Source organism: Pundamilia nyererei, unplaced genomic scaffold (assembly GCF_000239375.1).
Source record: "Pundamilia nyererei isolate P.nyererei 1_Seehausen unplaced genomic scaffold, PunNye1.0 scaffold00047, whole genome shotgun sequence".
Lineage (NCBI taxonomy): Eukaryota > Metazoa > Chordata > Actinopteri > Cichliformes > Cichlidae > Pundamilia > Pundamilia nyererei.
In genome coordinates, this window is record NW_005187448.1 from 3,576,561 (window position 1) to 3,594,654 (window position 18,094).

The 18,094-nt window shown below is 41.1% G+C and overlaps 1 protein-coding gene across 2 annotated transcripts in view; it reads left to right on the forward strand.

The window, feature by feature from the left end:
* Positions 1–18,094, forward strand: part of cpne5a (copine Va) — a 77,726-nt gene that overhangs the window by 17,181 nt on the left and 42,451 nt on the right. Inside the window, exons 4-7 of one of the 2 annotated variants that reach the window (XM_005732671.1) lie at positions 3,502–3,605; positions 4,706–4,745; positions 5,718–5,732; positions 5,893–5,969. In XM_005732671.1, coding sequence (XP_005732728.1) covers positions 3,502–3,605; positions 4,706–4,745; positions 5,718–5,732; positions 5,893–5,969 — 236 coding nt within the window. The remainder of the gene's footprint in view (positions 1–3,501; positions 3,606–4,705; positions 4,746–5,717; positions 5,733–5,892; positions 5,970–18,094) is intronic. The other variant, XM_005732672.1, reaches the window with a different exon arrangement.

Genomic DNA, 18,094 nt, shown 5'->3' on the forward strand with positions numbered 1-18,094 from the left:
ATCGAGGAGGGGGCCTAAGGGTACATCTTTCGCCATCTTACAATGCTGTGATTGCAGCCATTCCCCAACTCTCTGTGAATGGTACTCATGGCCATTGATCAGTGGTCATTGATCAGTGGGTTTTGGTCAGTGGTTGTTGATCAATGGTCACGAGAATCTGCATAATTATGATTAAGGAACTGACCTCCCAGCCCATTGTTCCTTCAGTGGGCTGGCTTCAGTCATTATGCAAATTTCCTGTTTATAAGCTTGAAACCTGCAGTCAGCTGAGACTGAAGAAGTCACTTGGATGAGTGACGAAACGTTTCTCCCACAAAACGCTACGTCCAGATGAACAGAATCAACTTTTGGAGATGCCCGTCATCTTCAGCTCTCTCCCTTCTCCCTTCCTTTTTTTGGTACTTCTATGCCGGAGTCTTAATGTTTCTTATGGTTGTGATCGATTGCCGGCCAACCCTTTGACTCTGGAAAAAAGGTTGACTTTCATTCAAAGCCAGCCATGTTGGAAGAATCAGGTCAGGACACAGTCCAAAGTTGCCTTTATAACACCTAAGTGATTTCTCGCTACTTGAAATACTCTTCGATTTAGGCAATGGTGCTGTCTGCACCGTGCATACACTTGTTTGCTGTGAATTCACTGGACAGCTACCTGCTCATGTTGATGCTATTGAACATCACACAGTTTTCATATTATGCTACAGGCACTTGCAATCTTATTGCCTTTGATACGGTTGCTTCGAACATGGAGACCTGGTCTGCGACTACTGCTGTCTTTAAGGTAGCTTTGGTGCATCCAGAAGGCGATAAATACGGAGTTGGTCTGCTATGATTTTGTGATCAAGTTGGCAATCGCATGCAATCTTTTTGTGATAACACCAAGGTTACTCTGGTAAATCAGAAAAAAGCTACTTATTGCTGTCTGTTTAATATATTTTGCCCTTTATATACAAAGAAATTGACATTAAACAAAACCTCACAGATTTGAAACAGAGGTTTAGAAATTCCTCCACTAATAGTGACACAAGCACTCAGCAGCCTTGCTTTTATATACAAATATAACCAGAATACAGTTGAATTGAGTCTCTTATTGTAAAAAAAACTTAAAGGTAGCCCTCATTGGCATGGACTGACTCAGACTGATTGCAATGTGTTGGCAGTGTGTTTCCTAATGGCAAGGAGATCGACTTCCTGTTTTTACTCTACTGAGACTGAGCAGTTTGGGAGGAGAAGCAGACTGGAGACTATTTACTGTCAACAGACATGCATTGCAGATTCGCATTGCCAAGTGCATCTCAAAGAGAAGACGAAGAAGTCTAAGAAAGTTTTCTGCAGCCTTAACAACACTTGAGGTTGATGCTTGACAGTTTTTCCTCTTATGTCTCTGAACGAATGTCTGCCGGCCTTGACTCACAGAAAAGCAAGTCTTTGTACTGGTATCAACGCAGTAATATTCTGTTCCTAAGCCAGAAAGTACTTTTAACATTTTATCATGCAAATATGGATGAGCATCAAGTGTTGCACTCATTCGTGATAAGTCTCCTACAGTTGTCACCTCGGGTTACAGTGCCCCACCTCGAGCGTACAAACTGTGGGTGCAGGCTGAATGCCTCTCCCTGAAGGAGATAGGCCTGTGTCTTCAGCTGCAGATGACAGCTGGCTTTGCGAGCAGCCGAGTCAAGCTGTGCAGAATTGATAAAGCGGAGTGCCTCTTTTGCCCCTCTGTCAGGTAATGTGTTTTTGTTCTCCTGGGAGTAAGTGTGGTTGGTAGCCAGTGTGCCACCAGCCATCTGTAATCCAATTACCCTTCTACGGGACAAGCTTCCCCATCAGCCGCTGGTCATTCACACACCTCATCAACAGAAGAACATGAAAGTAGATGTTACACATGCATTGTGTTTTGCTTCCTAAGAAACCAGTGAGCTCTTAACTCACTTTTGGTCACAACATGAATCTGACAATCCATCATTTTCCTGCAGCATGACTTAAAGTCTTAATATCCAACTCCCTCATCAGTTATTACTCCAGGTGCATGACAGATTTTCCCCTGTCTCGCACTTTCACTTACCTGAGCAGCTGACATAGTACAACCTGCATAAATTCCTTTCAAACTCCTTGACGTTAATCTTTTTACCAAGATAAATCTTCTAACGTTAGGGCTCACAATTTATTTCAGTACAAGGTTACTTAAAGGAAAGAAGTCACACTGCCAGCACCCGGATATCCCTGCAGGAAGGGTCTTTTTTTTTCTCTCTTGACAGTTAATTGTAGAGCTTTGCAACGTTGGCTTTACATGTTGGCCGTGTACTTGCCAAGGTGGAGATAATGTGTGGAGTGGGAGATCTGTTATTTCCTCGGGTGGCTTTTTTAGCTGCTCTGGTGCTGATTCTTCTTCCTTTGTTATGTTTGGCGTGGCACCAAAGTGAATATGCTATAGCCCTCCCGCTGCCACATACACCTTCTGTCATTAAAAATAGGCTGCTGTTCGCTCGGGACAGATTTCACCTTCTTTGCGTTCGCTGGAGCAGAGCTCTCACATTTTTTGACAGGAAAAGCAGGAGAGGAGGTAGTGACACACACACACACATGCACACAAAGTAGTTAAACTTTTATAGACCTAGACACACTTTTATACCTGATGGCAGGCTACACTTGAACAAACCCACACTCTTAGGCTGTCATAAGTTGCACACAATCCACCCTGACTGTCTTTGCATTAGCATCAGCGTCCATCCGTTCAACGTATTCTGCTCGCGTAGCGTGGCGTGGCTTGTCTGCTTTCATGTTAGGACTCACTTTGAGTCTTAACCCCATTGGATGTAATCACAAAAGTGTGAGTCTGTAATCCCGCTGTTTCATCTCCTTATTAAGCCCTAACACTGCTATTATTAATTCACCGTGTCAGTTTATGGTTACTCTTTTTTACCGGCGATGTTTTATTTATGCAGCTTGACATCACTTCTCTGACTTTCTGACTGAATTATTCATGTCGGATAACAATTAATGCGCGTGTGCTCACGAGGAAGAGGGTGCAACTCTTTCCATTTTTGTCGATTTGTTTGTCAGAACATCACCTCATCACAAAGTCTTGCTGTGTAACACTGATGTAATGGTTTTTGGTGTCTGCCCTGGCAGCTTTACTTTTTCTTCCTTTTGCAGGAGTGTTGTTAGTTCCCCTCTGTAAAAGCAAATGTAAAAACGCCACTTGGCCTAGAAGTGGCTTTAGAGAATGATGGAGGCGTGAATGTGGTATTAAAGAAAATTAGTGTAATTGGACTCAATAAAATGCCTTCTGCAAGCTCATGCATGCCCAGCACAATGTGAAAAGGTAAAGAAGAAGAAGATAGAACCTTCTGATTTTTTAATTCCTGTTCTGATCTCAATGAAAGCTACTAATTCAGATGGCTGTTTGGTAGCATGATAGATGGGATGGTGTGAGGTAATAGAGCAGTAAATACAGATTCTCAAAGCTTCTTGTTCACGTCTACCTTGTCTTGTCTCTAGTTTGGGAGAACAGAGGTGATAGACAACACGCTAAACCCAGACTTTGTCAGGAAGTACATCCTGGACTACTTCTTCGAGGAGAAACAGAATCTGCGCTTTGACGTGTGAGTTATTCTATTTGATCCATTTCTCTGAGGACACACACTGAGGTTTTTTTTTTTTAGTTATGCCGCCCTCTTCTCCAGTTCTTCATTTATTTCCAACGCAGCATCTTCTTAACATCCTCTCCCTTACCGTGCTTCCTTGTCCCCCATCTATCTCATCATCCCTTCTCCCCTTTTTCCTGCCTGTCATTTTCTCTCAAAGTCACTCTTTTTCTATCTTCTCTTGCTCGTCATCAGCTTGAGTCTCTCCCAAGGAATTATTCATTGGTGCAGTGTCTCAGTAGTCATTCGTTGAGTGGAGATTGGTAGAAGGTGATAAATATTTCATATAAAGTTTTATCCTTAATCTTCCTGCTGCTAAGAAAAGCAAATGTCTGAAAGCAAGTCCCATAAAACTCACAAAGACCGCTGTCCTGGCGTTCCTCTGTTGAAAAGGTCTGACTAGTGAAAGGGTCAGGAAGGTGCAGCTTCATTTTGAGGTCTCCCAGAACAGAATCAGGATAATTTCTCCACCCCCTTCTTCCTGCAGGATTGGAGATGTTCTTACAAAAATCCATATCCGCCAAAGCATGAATTCCCTGGTGGACTAGGATGTTTCCAGGACTGCACCGAAGGTCCCTGAGGAGTTTTAGACACTTAATGAATTAATTTGGTGCAAGACTGGGACAGTAAAGGAGGGAGTGCACTCCCTCACAATCTGTGTTACTCATTTACTTCTCTCTTTTATCACAGAGGTGGGAGGCAGGGCGTGCTCAGATTTAATTACTTTTCCATTAAGTTTGACTGGCAGATGCTCCAAACCCACTCTCCTTTGGTGGATTGTTTCAGTATGTGCCCCCTGGCAGAGAGTGGAAATTACATTCATAAACTATAGAATGACTTCCTTAATTAACTGTCACATTACTGCTTACGTGTTTCTTCCCCCCTCCCCATTTTTTCTTTTTTTTGGGCTAGGCGGCTCTCCCCCGGTGTGCGATTGACAGACAAAAAGTGTCCACACCGCAGTCACTTTCCTTTAATTAGCACCAGCACAAAAAAAATCTTCTGTTGTCGTGCCCACGCACTAACCTCTGCCATTTGTGGTCTCTTTGTGATTTCAGGTATGATATTGATTCTAAAAGTCCAGATCTGGCAAAGCACGTAAGTGAAAAACTTTTCTAAGAGTCGGGAGCTCAGCTTTACTTCATACACAACCCTTTAGTCGTCAGTGCATGTGATATTTAGGTTCTATGCAAACCAAAGTTTGTAGCATCTAAATGCTCAAATATATTCAGAAATAATGAGTGAATTGTGCTTCATCTGCCAAAATGTTGTTTGTTATTATTATGACTTTTTTTAAGTCTTTCATCAGCTAAAATGAGCTATATTATTCCTCTGGAGCGATAATAATCAAACTTTCATTTGCATCTGGCATAGACTCATTACTTTTTTTTTTCTTTTAAATGAGAAATGAAGCATTGCACATCATTATCAAAGCTATTCAACACATTTCCCTGTGTGCGCCGTGGTGCTCTTTGCAGCTGCGAATTTTGATTTCCAAGACAGCCGACAATTTTTCTAAACAGTATCTATTTATTTTAAAATGGCAGGACTGTCTGAAAGGCGAGGTCCTTTGTTGTGCAGCATACATTCAAGAGAACAGCTCATTAAGGTGAATGTATGTTAGTGTCGTCTTTTATGCTGAAAGCTTTGATAGATAAACTCATACAATGCAGACACAAAACAATATATTTGCAGCACTTGGTTTGCATACTGCCAAAATGCTCTTCATCAAATATGTCACGTGACGCTTTGTTGTTGCGCTTTTGCATTGTGCTCCATACTCTGGAAACAACCTGTGTGATGTGTGTCTCCGTCACCTTCCTTCTTTTGCGCTCTTTCGCTCTCCTGTTCGCTTCCTGTGAGGCTCTGTGACTCTTTACCCTCTGCTGTTCTCATTCTGCCTCTCTGCTCTCTCACATTTTCACTTTTGCTCTTCTTTCTCGCACTTGGTTGATGACAGTCTGGTATTTGAGTCATGTGTCTTCTGTTCCATGATATGCTCTGTTGTGTCACTGCTGCTGCCTGGTCTCTCTCTCTCTTCTTCCTCCTCCTCCTTCTTCACCCCGGAAGCCAACCGAATTTAACGTACGTGTCTGCCTCAGACGTCCTAATTAATAACTGTACAATGCTTACAATTATGCTTAACTCCTCACGGCCTCTCCTTGTTACCCCCCGTGATCCATTTGAATGTTCCCATCCTACGTCTCTCTCTCGATCCCACTTTATGCCCTCCTCCCCATGGCAGGACTTCCTGGGACAGGTCTTCTGTACGCTGGGAGAGATCGTGGGCTCACCTGCCAGTCGCTTGGAGAAACCGCTCGGGTGAGTGGAGATTTCACAGTGTTCAATTTGCAGAGTTGTGTGACAAGAATGGTAGGCTCTCAGTGTTTTTTAAATGGAAGTAGACAAAGAGCAGTTTTAATTTGGAAGTTTTCAGATATGAGATAATGAAAACTCAGTGCCACCTCTCAGCCTATTCAATCACAGCATGGCTCTTCTGCTGGATTTCATCCATGCCAGCGAAGCTGACATCTCCCTCTCCCTCTCACCAGGTAGAAGCCTGGTGATGTAAGTGCTAGAGCCATCTTTATTGTACATTACAGTGCGAGATTAGACCAATGTGCTTGGATGGGAATGGGTAATTGAACATGACCAGGGGCTTCCACAATACAATTACTGTCATTAGGGAGGTGATCTAGCTCTAAGAGTGGATTGAAGTCAGCAGGAGACACATGACACTATCAGCTCCTTAGTGTAAACTGGGAAATAAGAAAGCCTGAAGCACTTGGCACCCACAGACCTGTGTGCAGCTCTTTGAGTTATGTGTCTTTTTGAGAGTGCGAAGGAGGGTTTGACACACTGTGAAGCCTGTGTTGGTGTGTGAGACCACGAGTGCAAAATATATGCCTCTATGTGAAGTATGAGGCGGTGCTGGCCCTGGCAGCGGGGGGGTTTGTGAGAACAGCAGGGCTTTGGTGTCGACCATGAACTCAGCCAGGGACCGGGGGTTGTGGATTACAGAGCTCGGTGCCCTTCGGTGTTGAATAAGAGGATGAGCAGGATCAAGAGACCGTGTTCACCAGTGTGCTGTAAACTAGGCTTCACATAAACTAGGCTTCACACCTCACATCAGAGACAGGGAGGAGGATCAGGAGCCCCAGGCACACATGATGGAGAAAAGTATTGATTCCACAACCTCAGCAGGGTACCTTGATCATTGCTGAGAGGGTGATGATGATCATAAAATAATAAGTTTGATGTTACAGTCCACAATTTATTAGAAAGTCAAGAAATGAGCCCCTGTGAAAACTTTCACTTGGGTTGCTATTAGCTGTTCCTTTCAAGTTTGGAAGTAACAATTCACGAAGCGCAAGAACAGTGAAGGTTTCTTTTGATTCTTTTCAACTCCATGACACTCAGTTAAGGGTGCAGTTTTCATCTGCCCTCTTTTTTTATTTGAATAGTTAAATAACGTGCATGAGAAACGTAGTTGTTCTCCCCTCCTGTGATAGACGAAATCCCAGAAGTTGTTTAATGGCTTTTGTGCTCCATTTCCTTGTCATACATCCTAAAGTGACACTGTCTCTCTGCGCCATAGCTTTGAGGAACAGCTCCTGCAAAGACTGAGGAAATCTGTTAGTCATGCTTAAAGGAGCCCTCCCAAGGCACGCTGCATTCAATGACCTGCTTAAGAAGCACATCAGCACCCCTTTCCCTATTTTCCAGACTTCATCTTTCATTTATTCGTCTTCCTTCCATCTACCAGATTCTTTTCTTCTGGCTTGACCCCTTTTTTCTTCATCGTGTTCTTTATTCCTTTTGTTCTTCCAGACCTCTCCCTCTTTTTCTTTCTGCTCCAACCAGCACGCAAGCACATATCAAAGCCTAAAACTTACCCAAAGTTTAATCCAGTCATAATTTTGATTTTAAATCTAAAGGCAATTCTAACTCCTCCGCCTCCCTTTTTTAAACTTTTTTAGGACCTAACTGCGTGTTTACAGATTCATATGCAATCAGCTTGGAAGACATGTGGCTTCAACTCTTTCCTCTACAGCTATACAATATAGCAGTAGTATTTTACTGGCTGGCAAGAGGATAGAGGCAAGCAATTTTGGCATTTTCACCCATGCTGACAGATAGTAGAGACAGATGGAAAATATGGATAGAGAGAGAACATTGACACTGGAGATGAGGAGTAAAGCTGGTTTGCCAGCCGTTGACATTTAGCCTCGCTTTCCCAGTGTTTGCATAGCTGAAAAACTATAGTCAGTCAGTATTCTGACAAAGATAGCAGGCTAATATACAGAGTGATCTCCTTAAAATGAGAAATATGAGATTTTATCTATAACTGAAAAAACTGCATATAGGTGCTTCACAGTTCAGTTAAATAAAATATAACATCACATCCTTCCCTCCACTTGCCAAGGGTGCAAAACTCCCTTGAACACTTTTGGTTCCTTTCTCAGGGAGTGCTGCTAGCTTGAGAGACACACATATCTGAGTTAAGATTAGCACATTAATGCATGCTGCTATATAGAAAGAGAGTTTACAGAAAATCAAAATGCAAACACAGTAATATACCTTATGTGTCGTGTCCGTCATTCATACTACTGCACACAGAGGTCCAATAACTCCTGTAAAGGCAATTTTATGGAACAGACCAGTGGTTCATTACAGACATAGTGGTACAAATACTTCCGTTTATAATCTGTTTTTAATGAGAGGCATGCATCAAAATTATTGGTGCAGGAAGAAATGTCAAGCTGAGTGACTGATGGGGTGAATGGCTTCTTTGAAAAAAAAACCCCACATGGGTGCTGTGACACAGCTTTCTTAGCTTTGATTGTTTTTGTGTTGTTGTTGTTTTGCCTGCAGGAACAAATCACAATATAGTTGTGTAGGTACCATAATAATAGTGTTAATTTAAAAAAATAGCTGTAACCTTTCCTGTCGTTATGGTGAAATATACCACACACAATATGTTTGTACAGCATATAAATGCAGCACAAGATTAGCATGCTAAACCCATTAGCCTACCCTTACTGTGCCCTTCTGCTGCATGCTTAAAGCTGGAAATGAACCATAAGGAAGAGTACGACTGCCGCGGGTGTGTCGATCAACCCACACAGGGAGGGAGGAAAGCTGGAAATATACAAAAATAACATATCAAAGGCATGCATGTGGAACTGAATAAATTGAGAGCTCACATAAAAGCTCACCTGACCTGTTTTCCTGTGGGAAAACCAACGCTTCAAAGGAATAATGATGTTTTTCCAGCACTGAATACAGAAGGATAACTGACGAAGAAAAAAAATCTTTACACCTTCTGATAGGTACAGTATGTTGCACTTCTCATGCATTTCACACATGAATCCGTTCTGTGTTAGCTCCTCTTTCTAGCTGCAGTTATAAGGAAATGAATAAGCTCTCTATTCATTATAACTATTTAAGTAAAGACAGAGGTACTAAGTTCGTCAATTCAATGCTGTAACTCACTGTTTACATGTACTTACCATTACAAGTTTAGCTTGAACTTGGCTCAATTATGACTGTCGAACTCTGACGATGTTCCTGATTTATCATAAATGTACTTATAGCCATGCTGCATACCCTTTAATGACTTTTTTTGGCTAAACAAACTGTGCATAAAAACATCAAAGTCAAAGGACAGGCAGAAATTGCATTAAGTAATCCCATGGGTAGGGCTAAAAAGAGAAAAGATGAAAGTGTAGTTAAACTGATAAATGTTCTCTTGAATTTTTACTTGTTTTGATGAAGATATAATTTGTTTTGAGCGTCCTTTGATAAAAGAAAGTGTAGTACTTGATCAAAATCTCAAGAAGTTTGATCCCAGATTTGCTGATAATTAATTTGTTTTCTCTGCTGTGAGAATATGTGGCTTAATTAGTGCGGTGGCTAATGTGCCACACAACACGTTCATGTCTAACCTGATTTGTGATGATAATAATTACAATTATTTTAAATAATCACCAATCATTCTCATATGGGAGGTGCAATGTCAAAGCTGTTATTGTTTTCCCCTCGTGAGTCAGAGTGTGTGCGTCATTGTGACGGTGTGGTAACTGGAGATACCTAGTTCGTTAGAAAACACCACAATGACAGTTTTACATACTTTGGCAGGCGTCTATGTGTCCGTTTGATTTTGGAAACAGGAAAGCATCTCAATCAGGACAGCTCAGTGTTTCTGCCCCCAGAGTTTTAATTACTGATGTTAAAGCAAATGCAAATGCAACTCCTGTTCAGCAGCCTTGGGGACGAGTTCAGGGTTGCTGGTATTTGAGAGGCTCTACTATATCTGGACTCCAAAGATTCCTGGGTGGTATCAGCAGGCATCATGGTACAGACAGGCAGGAAATGGAGAGCCCAGGAATGCCTGGAGGCATCAGAGTCCCAGCTGAAACATAAGCTTTTTGTGTTCGCGGTAACATCTAGTCAGGCAAAGGACAAGTGGCATCAAAGAAGAGCGGAACAGCGTGATGGTGGACTTGCAGCACCAGGTTACATGGATATGGTGGGAGCATACAGTGCAGAATGAGAGCTTGTTGACTGACAAAAACCCAAAAAGATCGACTCACATGCATATCCTCTTTGCTATGAAAGCAAGACCACATGCTAAAGACCATCACTGTTACCATCTCCAAAACCAAGGCCAAGAGCAAACATATCTGCCAGCAGAGACTGGGAAACTGCTACAATCTCAGCCTAAACCTGCAATGTGGCTGCTCACCTCAGTGTCAGACTTGGAACTGGATCTGGAGAGGTATAGAAACTTCAAAGAGGCCAGACAGGGCACCTCTATCAGTCTCCTCCATGCAGTTGCTCCTATTAGAGCTCACAGTTCCCTGGGAGGAGCACATTGAGGAGGCAAATGAAAAAAAGAAATCCACATATCAGGAGCTGGTGGGGCTCTGCAGGAGGGGAGACTGGAAGGCATGCCGCAAGCTTATTGAAGTGGGGGGCAGAGGATTCACAGGTTGGTCACTGTGGAAGATCTACATGCTACTCAACATCACAGGGGCTGAGAAAACGTGAAAGAAAGAGCCTCCTGTTGGCTTTGGATTAGGAGGAATGTTCCATGCGTTAGTGCTGCTGGGACACAAGCCAGGGCCTCATCAACCCAGACTGGTTTGAGTGTATTTGATGTTGAATCACATCACTGAAGATATTCTAGGTCATGTTATTGCAAATGCAAAAAAACTTCACCACAAATGTTAATCTGTCAATCAGTACAGACTTATCAAATTGCGTTTGTCACATGTTTAGTGATATCTGATCACAACAGCGCAACGCAGATGTTGAAAGATAAGCAGTGAACGGAGAATATGCTTTTTTAAATAAAGCTTAGTTCTGCTTTCATCAAATCAGCAATCCTTTAATTTACTGAGTTATCTCTCTGTCAAAACAAGTCAAAATTCAACATATCAAAAAAACATTGTGTCAGTTCTCTAATTGAGTTTAGGACTGAACAGATATTCAAGACAACAACAGCAATACACTGATGCAATCTAGCACAACAGCAATAGGATAAAAATCTTTGAAACTCTAAACTTTTCATATCTGTTGCAATCCGGTTTATGTTGTCTCATTTAATATTTAATAATATTTAATATTTTTTGTTCATTTTCAAAAGGCTAATTTTCATCCGTATCTCTGGTCAGATCTTAAAAACCAAGGTTTTTATTAGACTTATATTCCATCCTTCTGGTCACCGGGCATCAGTGCACGTTGGGGTGAAAAAACACTGTAACTGCAGTCCAACTTATTTCAGTGTGCTAAAAATTTCATCTTTGAGCAGAACTGTGTCATCTTGAAGTTTGATGAAGTTGTAGCTGATTATTATTTCACTGAAACAAATATGTTTGTAAGCAGTAGTTGCCGAGCCCCTTCTCTTAATTGCTTTGCAGTCTTATATGCACACAGGCTGTTTGCAATTATAAAAAAGGCAGATCGTGTGTTGAAATTGATAGTAATTTACTAAACAATGGGTCCTTGATTCACACAGAGATGGCCTCAGGCTGCATTACTTTCTCTGTGGGCTGCTCTCATCAGCAATAATGCTGAAAAGAGGACCAAACACTGAGGCAGACAACGTGAAAAATAAGACTGGTAAAAGAACATACAATAAAATAAAATAACAAAAATAAACAAGGAGATAAATAAACTTCAAAAACATCTAAAAACTGGTATCTAAAACAGTAAGTAGGCTGCTCACCTCTTAATCTTTGGATTCACATGTTTTCTGTCCCATTGCCCAACGACTATAAAATCACCGTCCATTCAGTCTTCCTTTATAAACATTTATAAAGTGGAAGCGTTGGAACCATGTTAACCCTGCCATGAAGTGTCAGCCCACATCAAGTTACAGAGAGGGTCTGTAACTTAACTCTGCTAAATCAATAATTGCCAAGTTCCAAATCTCCTCTCACATTAACATCAGCGCAATGACTGTGTGCCAGGAGCTTCATAGTACAGGTTTCCATGCCTGAGCAAGTGCTGTAGGTGTCCCAGTACTTTTGTCCATATAGTGTGTGTTTGTTTTTCAATAGAAAATATGAGGGGATTTTCATACTTGAACTTGAAATGGCTCCAACGCTCCAATAGCCAGCAGATATGTCTGTGAACCTCTGCTTGGCTCATCTGGTTTAGTGCTCTCTTTGTTGGAGGAGCCAATAAATAGCTTCCTATTCAGGTTGTCTCTGCATTCTAATGTCGTTATGACAATACGATCTCTGCTCGAGGGATGGATTGGGTGACGGGTCAGTTAGAGCTGCAGATGAAATGGTTTCTAATAGGGTTCTTTTACATAAGCTAATTATGAAATGCAGCATTATATTGTATTCAAAGTTAACAGTTGAAATGTATACTAAAAGATCAAATACGTAATGTCATGCCCGCAATATTATTTCAAACTGCTGTGTAAACTCGCAGAGTGCGATAACTTACCATAAATTTACTCAGGGAACACTGAAACAAAGGGCATTACTTGTCTCATCTTGACTTCAGAGACTCGCAGTTCTTTGAAAGTTGTTGGTTAATGTAGATGGCTGACGGCGGCGCTTCCTCTGAGATGAAATAAAATCACAGATTTAAATAATGAGTGGGAGTGAGAGAAGTTTATTTGTTAGTGAAACTGAAAATCCCTAATCCAATTATTCTTGATACTGTAGATGGGTACATGCAGCCAGGTACAGTGTTTCTTTAACTTTTAGCCCCCCGTGTTTGTCTGTTTTACTTAATTGGGAGGTGAACTGTTCTAGACGGCTTATACTAATCAGCATTCTCTGCCTCGGAGCATCACACACAATTAGACCATTCTGCTGCCTTGCTAAATGCCAATTTGGGCTCTAAGGCTGAGCACTAACAAGAGTCCCTCTCTAATAATGTGTATTCCTGCTTAGATGTATAAAAACCCCAACTGTGCTGAGTGTACAAGAACCCTTTTTGTCCGATGAAACAGGGATTTATTAGGTACCATTTTGCTTCCATAAGAAGCAAAAAGCCTCCCCTCTCTGCAGCGCAGCTCTCACAACAAACTGTTTGTTTGCCTTGCCTTCCCACTCATTCAGATAAATTGTCAGCTACATTGCTTTGTTTATGACTCTTCAAGGACTTTGGAAAATCTCTGCTTTGTGCCTCCGATGAAAGGAAATGGTTCATTTATATATACTGTGCTTGTTATAAGTATTTTCTCTTAAAGCTCTGCAGGTAATAAGGCAATAGATTGTTGTCTTAACGCTACTAATAGTGCAAGTGCAGGCAAGGGCAGTGGAGGTTTTTACTCTTCCGATAAGCTTCGCTCATTTCTTTTGCAGTCAGAGCAGACAGTGTTAATTTCTGTTATGACCACAAGCTGTGTCTGCTGCAAAGGTGAGAGAGCAAACGGAAAGGCACTCTGTGTTGCTGATCTATCTATTCAGAGGCTGAAAACAATCTGTCGGTGCGCAGATTACAATCAGAGGAGGTCAGGGCAACCCACTGCAACATCATATGAATTTCATTACATGTGCTCAGCGCTAGGTGAGGGGGCGAAAGGTGGCTCAACAGTAACACTGCAGGGAAAACAGAGGGCAGAATGAGCTGTGAGTTGATATTACCTACAGTCATGGTAAATAGAAAATACACCCTTAATAGTATGGTTTTAGTTATTGTGGAATAATAAGAGTAATCGACATATTCATTTTATGATTATTTATGTAACAAACTAAGTCAGAAGCAGGTGCTGCTAATCAAATTCACTTGTTTAATTGAAGGTCTGAAGCATTCAGGTGTGTGTTAACATGATTCCAACAGGAAAAGACGTCAGTAAAGGTCTTAAACTTCCGTTGTTTTCATTCAAATTCTATTCATTTCATTCTAATTCTACTCTTTTTCTTCAAATTCTATTGGTTGTTTTAGAATTCTGTTGTTTTCATTCAAACTCTGTTCTGTACATTCTAATTCTGTTGTTTGTTTTACACTTCCATTGTTTTCATTCAAATTCTCTTGTTTTCATTCTAATTCCGTTCATTTCATTGAGATTCGGTTGTTTTCATTCAATTGCTGTTGTTTTCATTCTAATTCTCTTGTTTTCATTCTAATTCTACTCTTTTTATTCAAATTCTATTGGTTGTTTTAGAATTCTGTTGCTTTCATTCAAACTCTGTTCTATACATTCTAATTCCGTTGTTTGTTTTAAAGAAGCAATTGTTGCTGCCCATCAGCCTTGGAAGGTTTATAAGACCATTTACAAAGAGATAAAGATTATTCACTAGTGGAAAACATTCAAGTCAATTATTATCCCTTCCATGAGTGGACATCCCAGAAATTTACCTCATGCAGTGCTCAGAGAAATTGCATCGAATTCAGTAGCTACATCAGGCCCTACGGGCCTCAGTTAGCATGTTATATGTTCTCTAATTGAGTTTAAGTATAAGTTAATGACTTTACAATTAACAACAAGTCTGGTTTGGGAGGGTTGCAGGAGAAAACCTCTTCTCTATAAAAAGAACATGGCAGCAGGGCTTAGGTTTGCAAAATATCATCTGAACAAACCACAAGGCTTCTGGTACAAAGTCCTATAGACAGATGAGACTGAAGTGGAGATGTCTGGCCACAATACGCAGTGACATGTATGGAGAAAACCAAGCACAGCATTAACACCTCATACCGACTGTAAGCGTGTTGGTGGAGTGGTGATGATTTGAGCTTGTTTACCAAAGTATTCTAGAGTCAGATGTGAGGCAGTCTGACAGCTGGAGCTTGCCATAAATTGGGTCATACAACATGGCACTGGTCCCAAACACAGCAGCAAATCTATAACAGAAAAGGCGAAAAAGAAAAGAATCAAGGTGTTGCAATGTCCAGACCGTAACCTGACCTTAAGAGAGCTGTGCATCCTCTAATGCGCACAGAGTGGGCCAGAACTTCTGCACAACAATGTGAAAGACTGTTAAAGTCATACAGAAAGTGATTACTTCAAGTTACTTAATTATCCCTGAAAAAATGATTCAATACACTATTTGACCATGAGGTTTGCTTAGTTTTTTATTTGCGGCTTCTGCATTTTGGCTTAATTTTTGTTAAATAACTAATGACCGGGTGGAAACCGTCATGTTTTGTTGTTCATCTGAAGTTGCATTTATCAAATTTTCAGACCTGGTTAGGATCAAATAATTTTTCATTATATCCTGATATGTAAAACCTTAGAACTGACAGAGGGTGTACTTTCTTTTTTTTCTGCCATGACAGTAGTTTAAAAGTGCAATAAAATGCATTCCAAGTATAAAAGCAATGGAAATTGGGCATCTTTCTTGGCGTTTCCTATAGAGATGTTCTTTGCTTGCTAGGGGGAAATTGAAACTGACTCGTTATGCTCTCTTGAAGAGTTTCTGTTACTGGCAGAGCACAGGGATTAGAGTGAGCTCGCTGTCATGAACAGGTTTTGCCTTTAGACTGAGAGAGAAAGTTTCCTTCTGACTGACAGCTGCTTCTTCTCTTTTGCTGTCAAAACAAGCGATTTTTAGCTTGCAGGTGGTTGATGACAGCCTCATTTATTCAAAATCTCAATAAAGCAAAGATTGTTATAGTGATTAAAGCCTGCGCTGTTATTTATGCAATCAAAACGTCAACACCAATCTCATTACATCACTATACTCATAGAATGGAATACAGTCTTAATTTAATCAAATTTCTTGTTTAATTAGTCACTATATAAATTACACGATTAGCTCCATTGAGGGAGATTGTGGTGATGGTCTTTACCCGTCAGTGGTACCCAGTGAATAACACGTGACTGGAGTAGTAATGGAACGAAGGATGGCAGGTTCATGGCACCATGCGCCATCGGTAAAATGTAAACACATTCTTTCCTTGTGATGGTTTAATAATATCTATTAGACATTTTTCTGTGCCACAGTTTTTGCCGTGTTTACCAGCTTTGTGCTCATTCTGACAGAGCCTCAAAAAGCTAAGCACAGGTAGCCTGTGGCTACCAGCCTTGAACACAAACAGCATCTCCTCCTGCAATACCTGTAGGAAGGAGCTCCTGTCTGAGAAATACAGCGGGTATTCTGGTGCCCTTTTGAATAAGCCGTTGCACTTTTCATCCTCTTAAAAAAATCTTGGGAAGGTGAAGGATTATGGATTCTTATCGGTATATGAAGATCAGAGGGATTAGTGGTATAATCCCATTTAAACCCACAAAGAGTTTTGGCAACCATGGCTAATTCTGTTCAGCTATGATATGCCCACTGCCCCATATGGTTACAGTGGCACAAAGCCCGATTATCTGCCTTCCACCCATCTCTGCTAGCCTTTGACTCGACTGGAACTCGTTAGATTTGTTCATTTATATCAGTCCCCTTGTCATCCAGGCAGATTTACTAAATTCACTGACCTGGACAGTCGCAGTGAATTGCAGTTAAACCGATCCTTTTTTTTCTTGCTGTGCTCGCACCTAACCTTACTGAATAATTTGTTTTAAGTGATTAATTGCCATTTAGGTGTGAAATTGCAATATAACACTTCTTTGCACGATAGCAGTGCAGCCACTATGCGTCACAGGAAAAAAATATATGCAGACCCACCCTGCAGAAACTGCAGTGTGAAAAAAAAATCGCTTTCTTCTTCTAGGACTCTCACTCATGTTGTTGAGCAGATAACCCTCTCTCACTCTCTTATGCATGACACGTTGCGCTGTCGTTAAATATCAAGACCATCCCTCATCCTAATGACCTAATGTGAACGGCATCAACAATTGCTTCCTTCTCCCTCTTCGGACTTTAATCTCACCATCCTCCATCCACCCGACCTCCGCACAGATAGGTAATGGAGAATACAGGGATTGTGAATCACTATTTCATGACAGCAACTGCCTCTAGATGGGAAATTATAGAGGCCATACATTGAGCCTGAATATCCATATTATAATATGTCATGCCTAATAATCTCTGATGCTTGCGTTTTGGAGGAATAAATGGTTCGCATACATGGTTCCCTGGCAAATAGAGACACCCAGTACTCTCATCGGTATTCTGCAGAACAGCAGTATCAAAAACTTTGGCCAAGTAATTGTAGTAATGTTGAAATATGCTGCTTGATCTCTCTCCATTCAGTTGATCAAACAGGGGTTCTGTCAAGGCAGCTGTAGCTAACCCTCTGTTTCAGAGCTAAGAGCATGACAGCACTTCTTGCCTCTGTTTCTTTCTGGGTAAAGGAAGCTGCTGTGCTACAAGGCGCTATTTCATTTCTCTCTCTATTTGTTTCTCTTCTTCATGAAGTTTTGTTTGATCCTGGGGGATTCTGTTGAAAAGGAGGAACAGCAGACATGATGCTAATCTGACTTTAAAAATTTGTCCTGCTGAGGTTTCTGCACTGGACTAGAATTTAGTTGGTCAGGCCCTTATGGTACTGTGTCTGCTGAGTGCCAAGGGAAGCCTGTAAGTGACTGGATGAATTATGGAGGACTAAGAATGGTGGAGAGGATCATCATACATACTTAGCATGCGGTTATTGCAGTCACTCACCTGTATTGCTATGCTGCAGGAATATTACCATATTGCATTAATCAGCCTTTTATATTAACAGGCTGCCAGCCTTCTCTGAACAAGTTGTCCACATTAAGACTTTCTGTAACTCAGAATGTAAATGCTGTTATTCCTTCTTTAAAAGAGTTCTCTCTCTGCGTCATTCCCCATTGTTACAGTTTTGGTTACTAAGCCAACTATTTGACTTTTGCCATGTATCTAGAACAATCTCCAGGAATTACTGTAAAACAGAGCCATCTGTGTGCTAGAAAAAAAACATATTCAGGGCAATACTGTGTATTGACATGAACATTCATGATGGTGTAACTTGAAACAGTGAAGGTCTCAAATTGTTGCTGTGCTAAGCTGGGGATTGCCAGGCTGTGAAACATCACAAAATAGCTTCATCTTGTTTTACCGGAC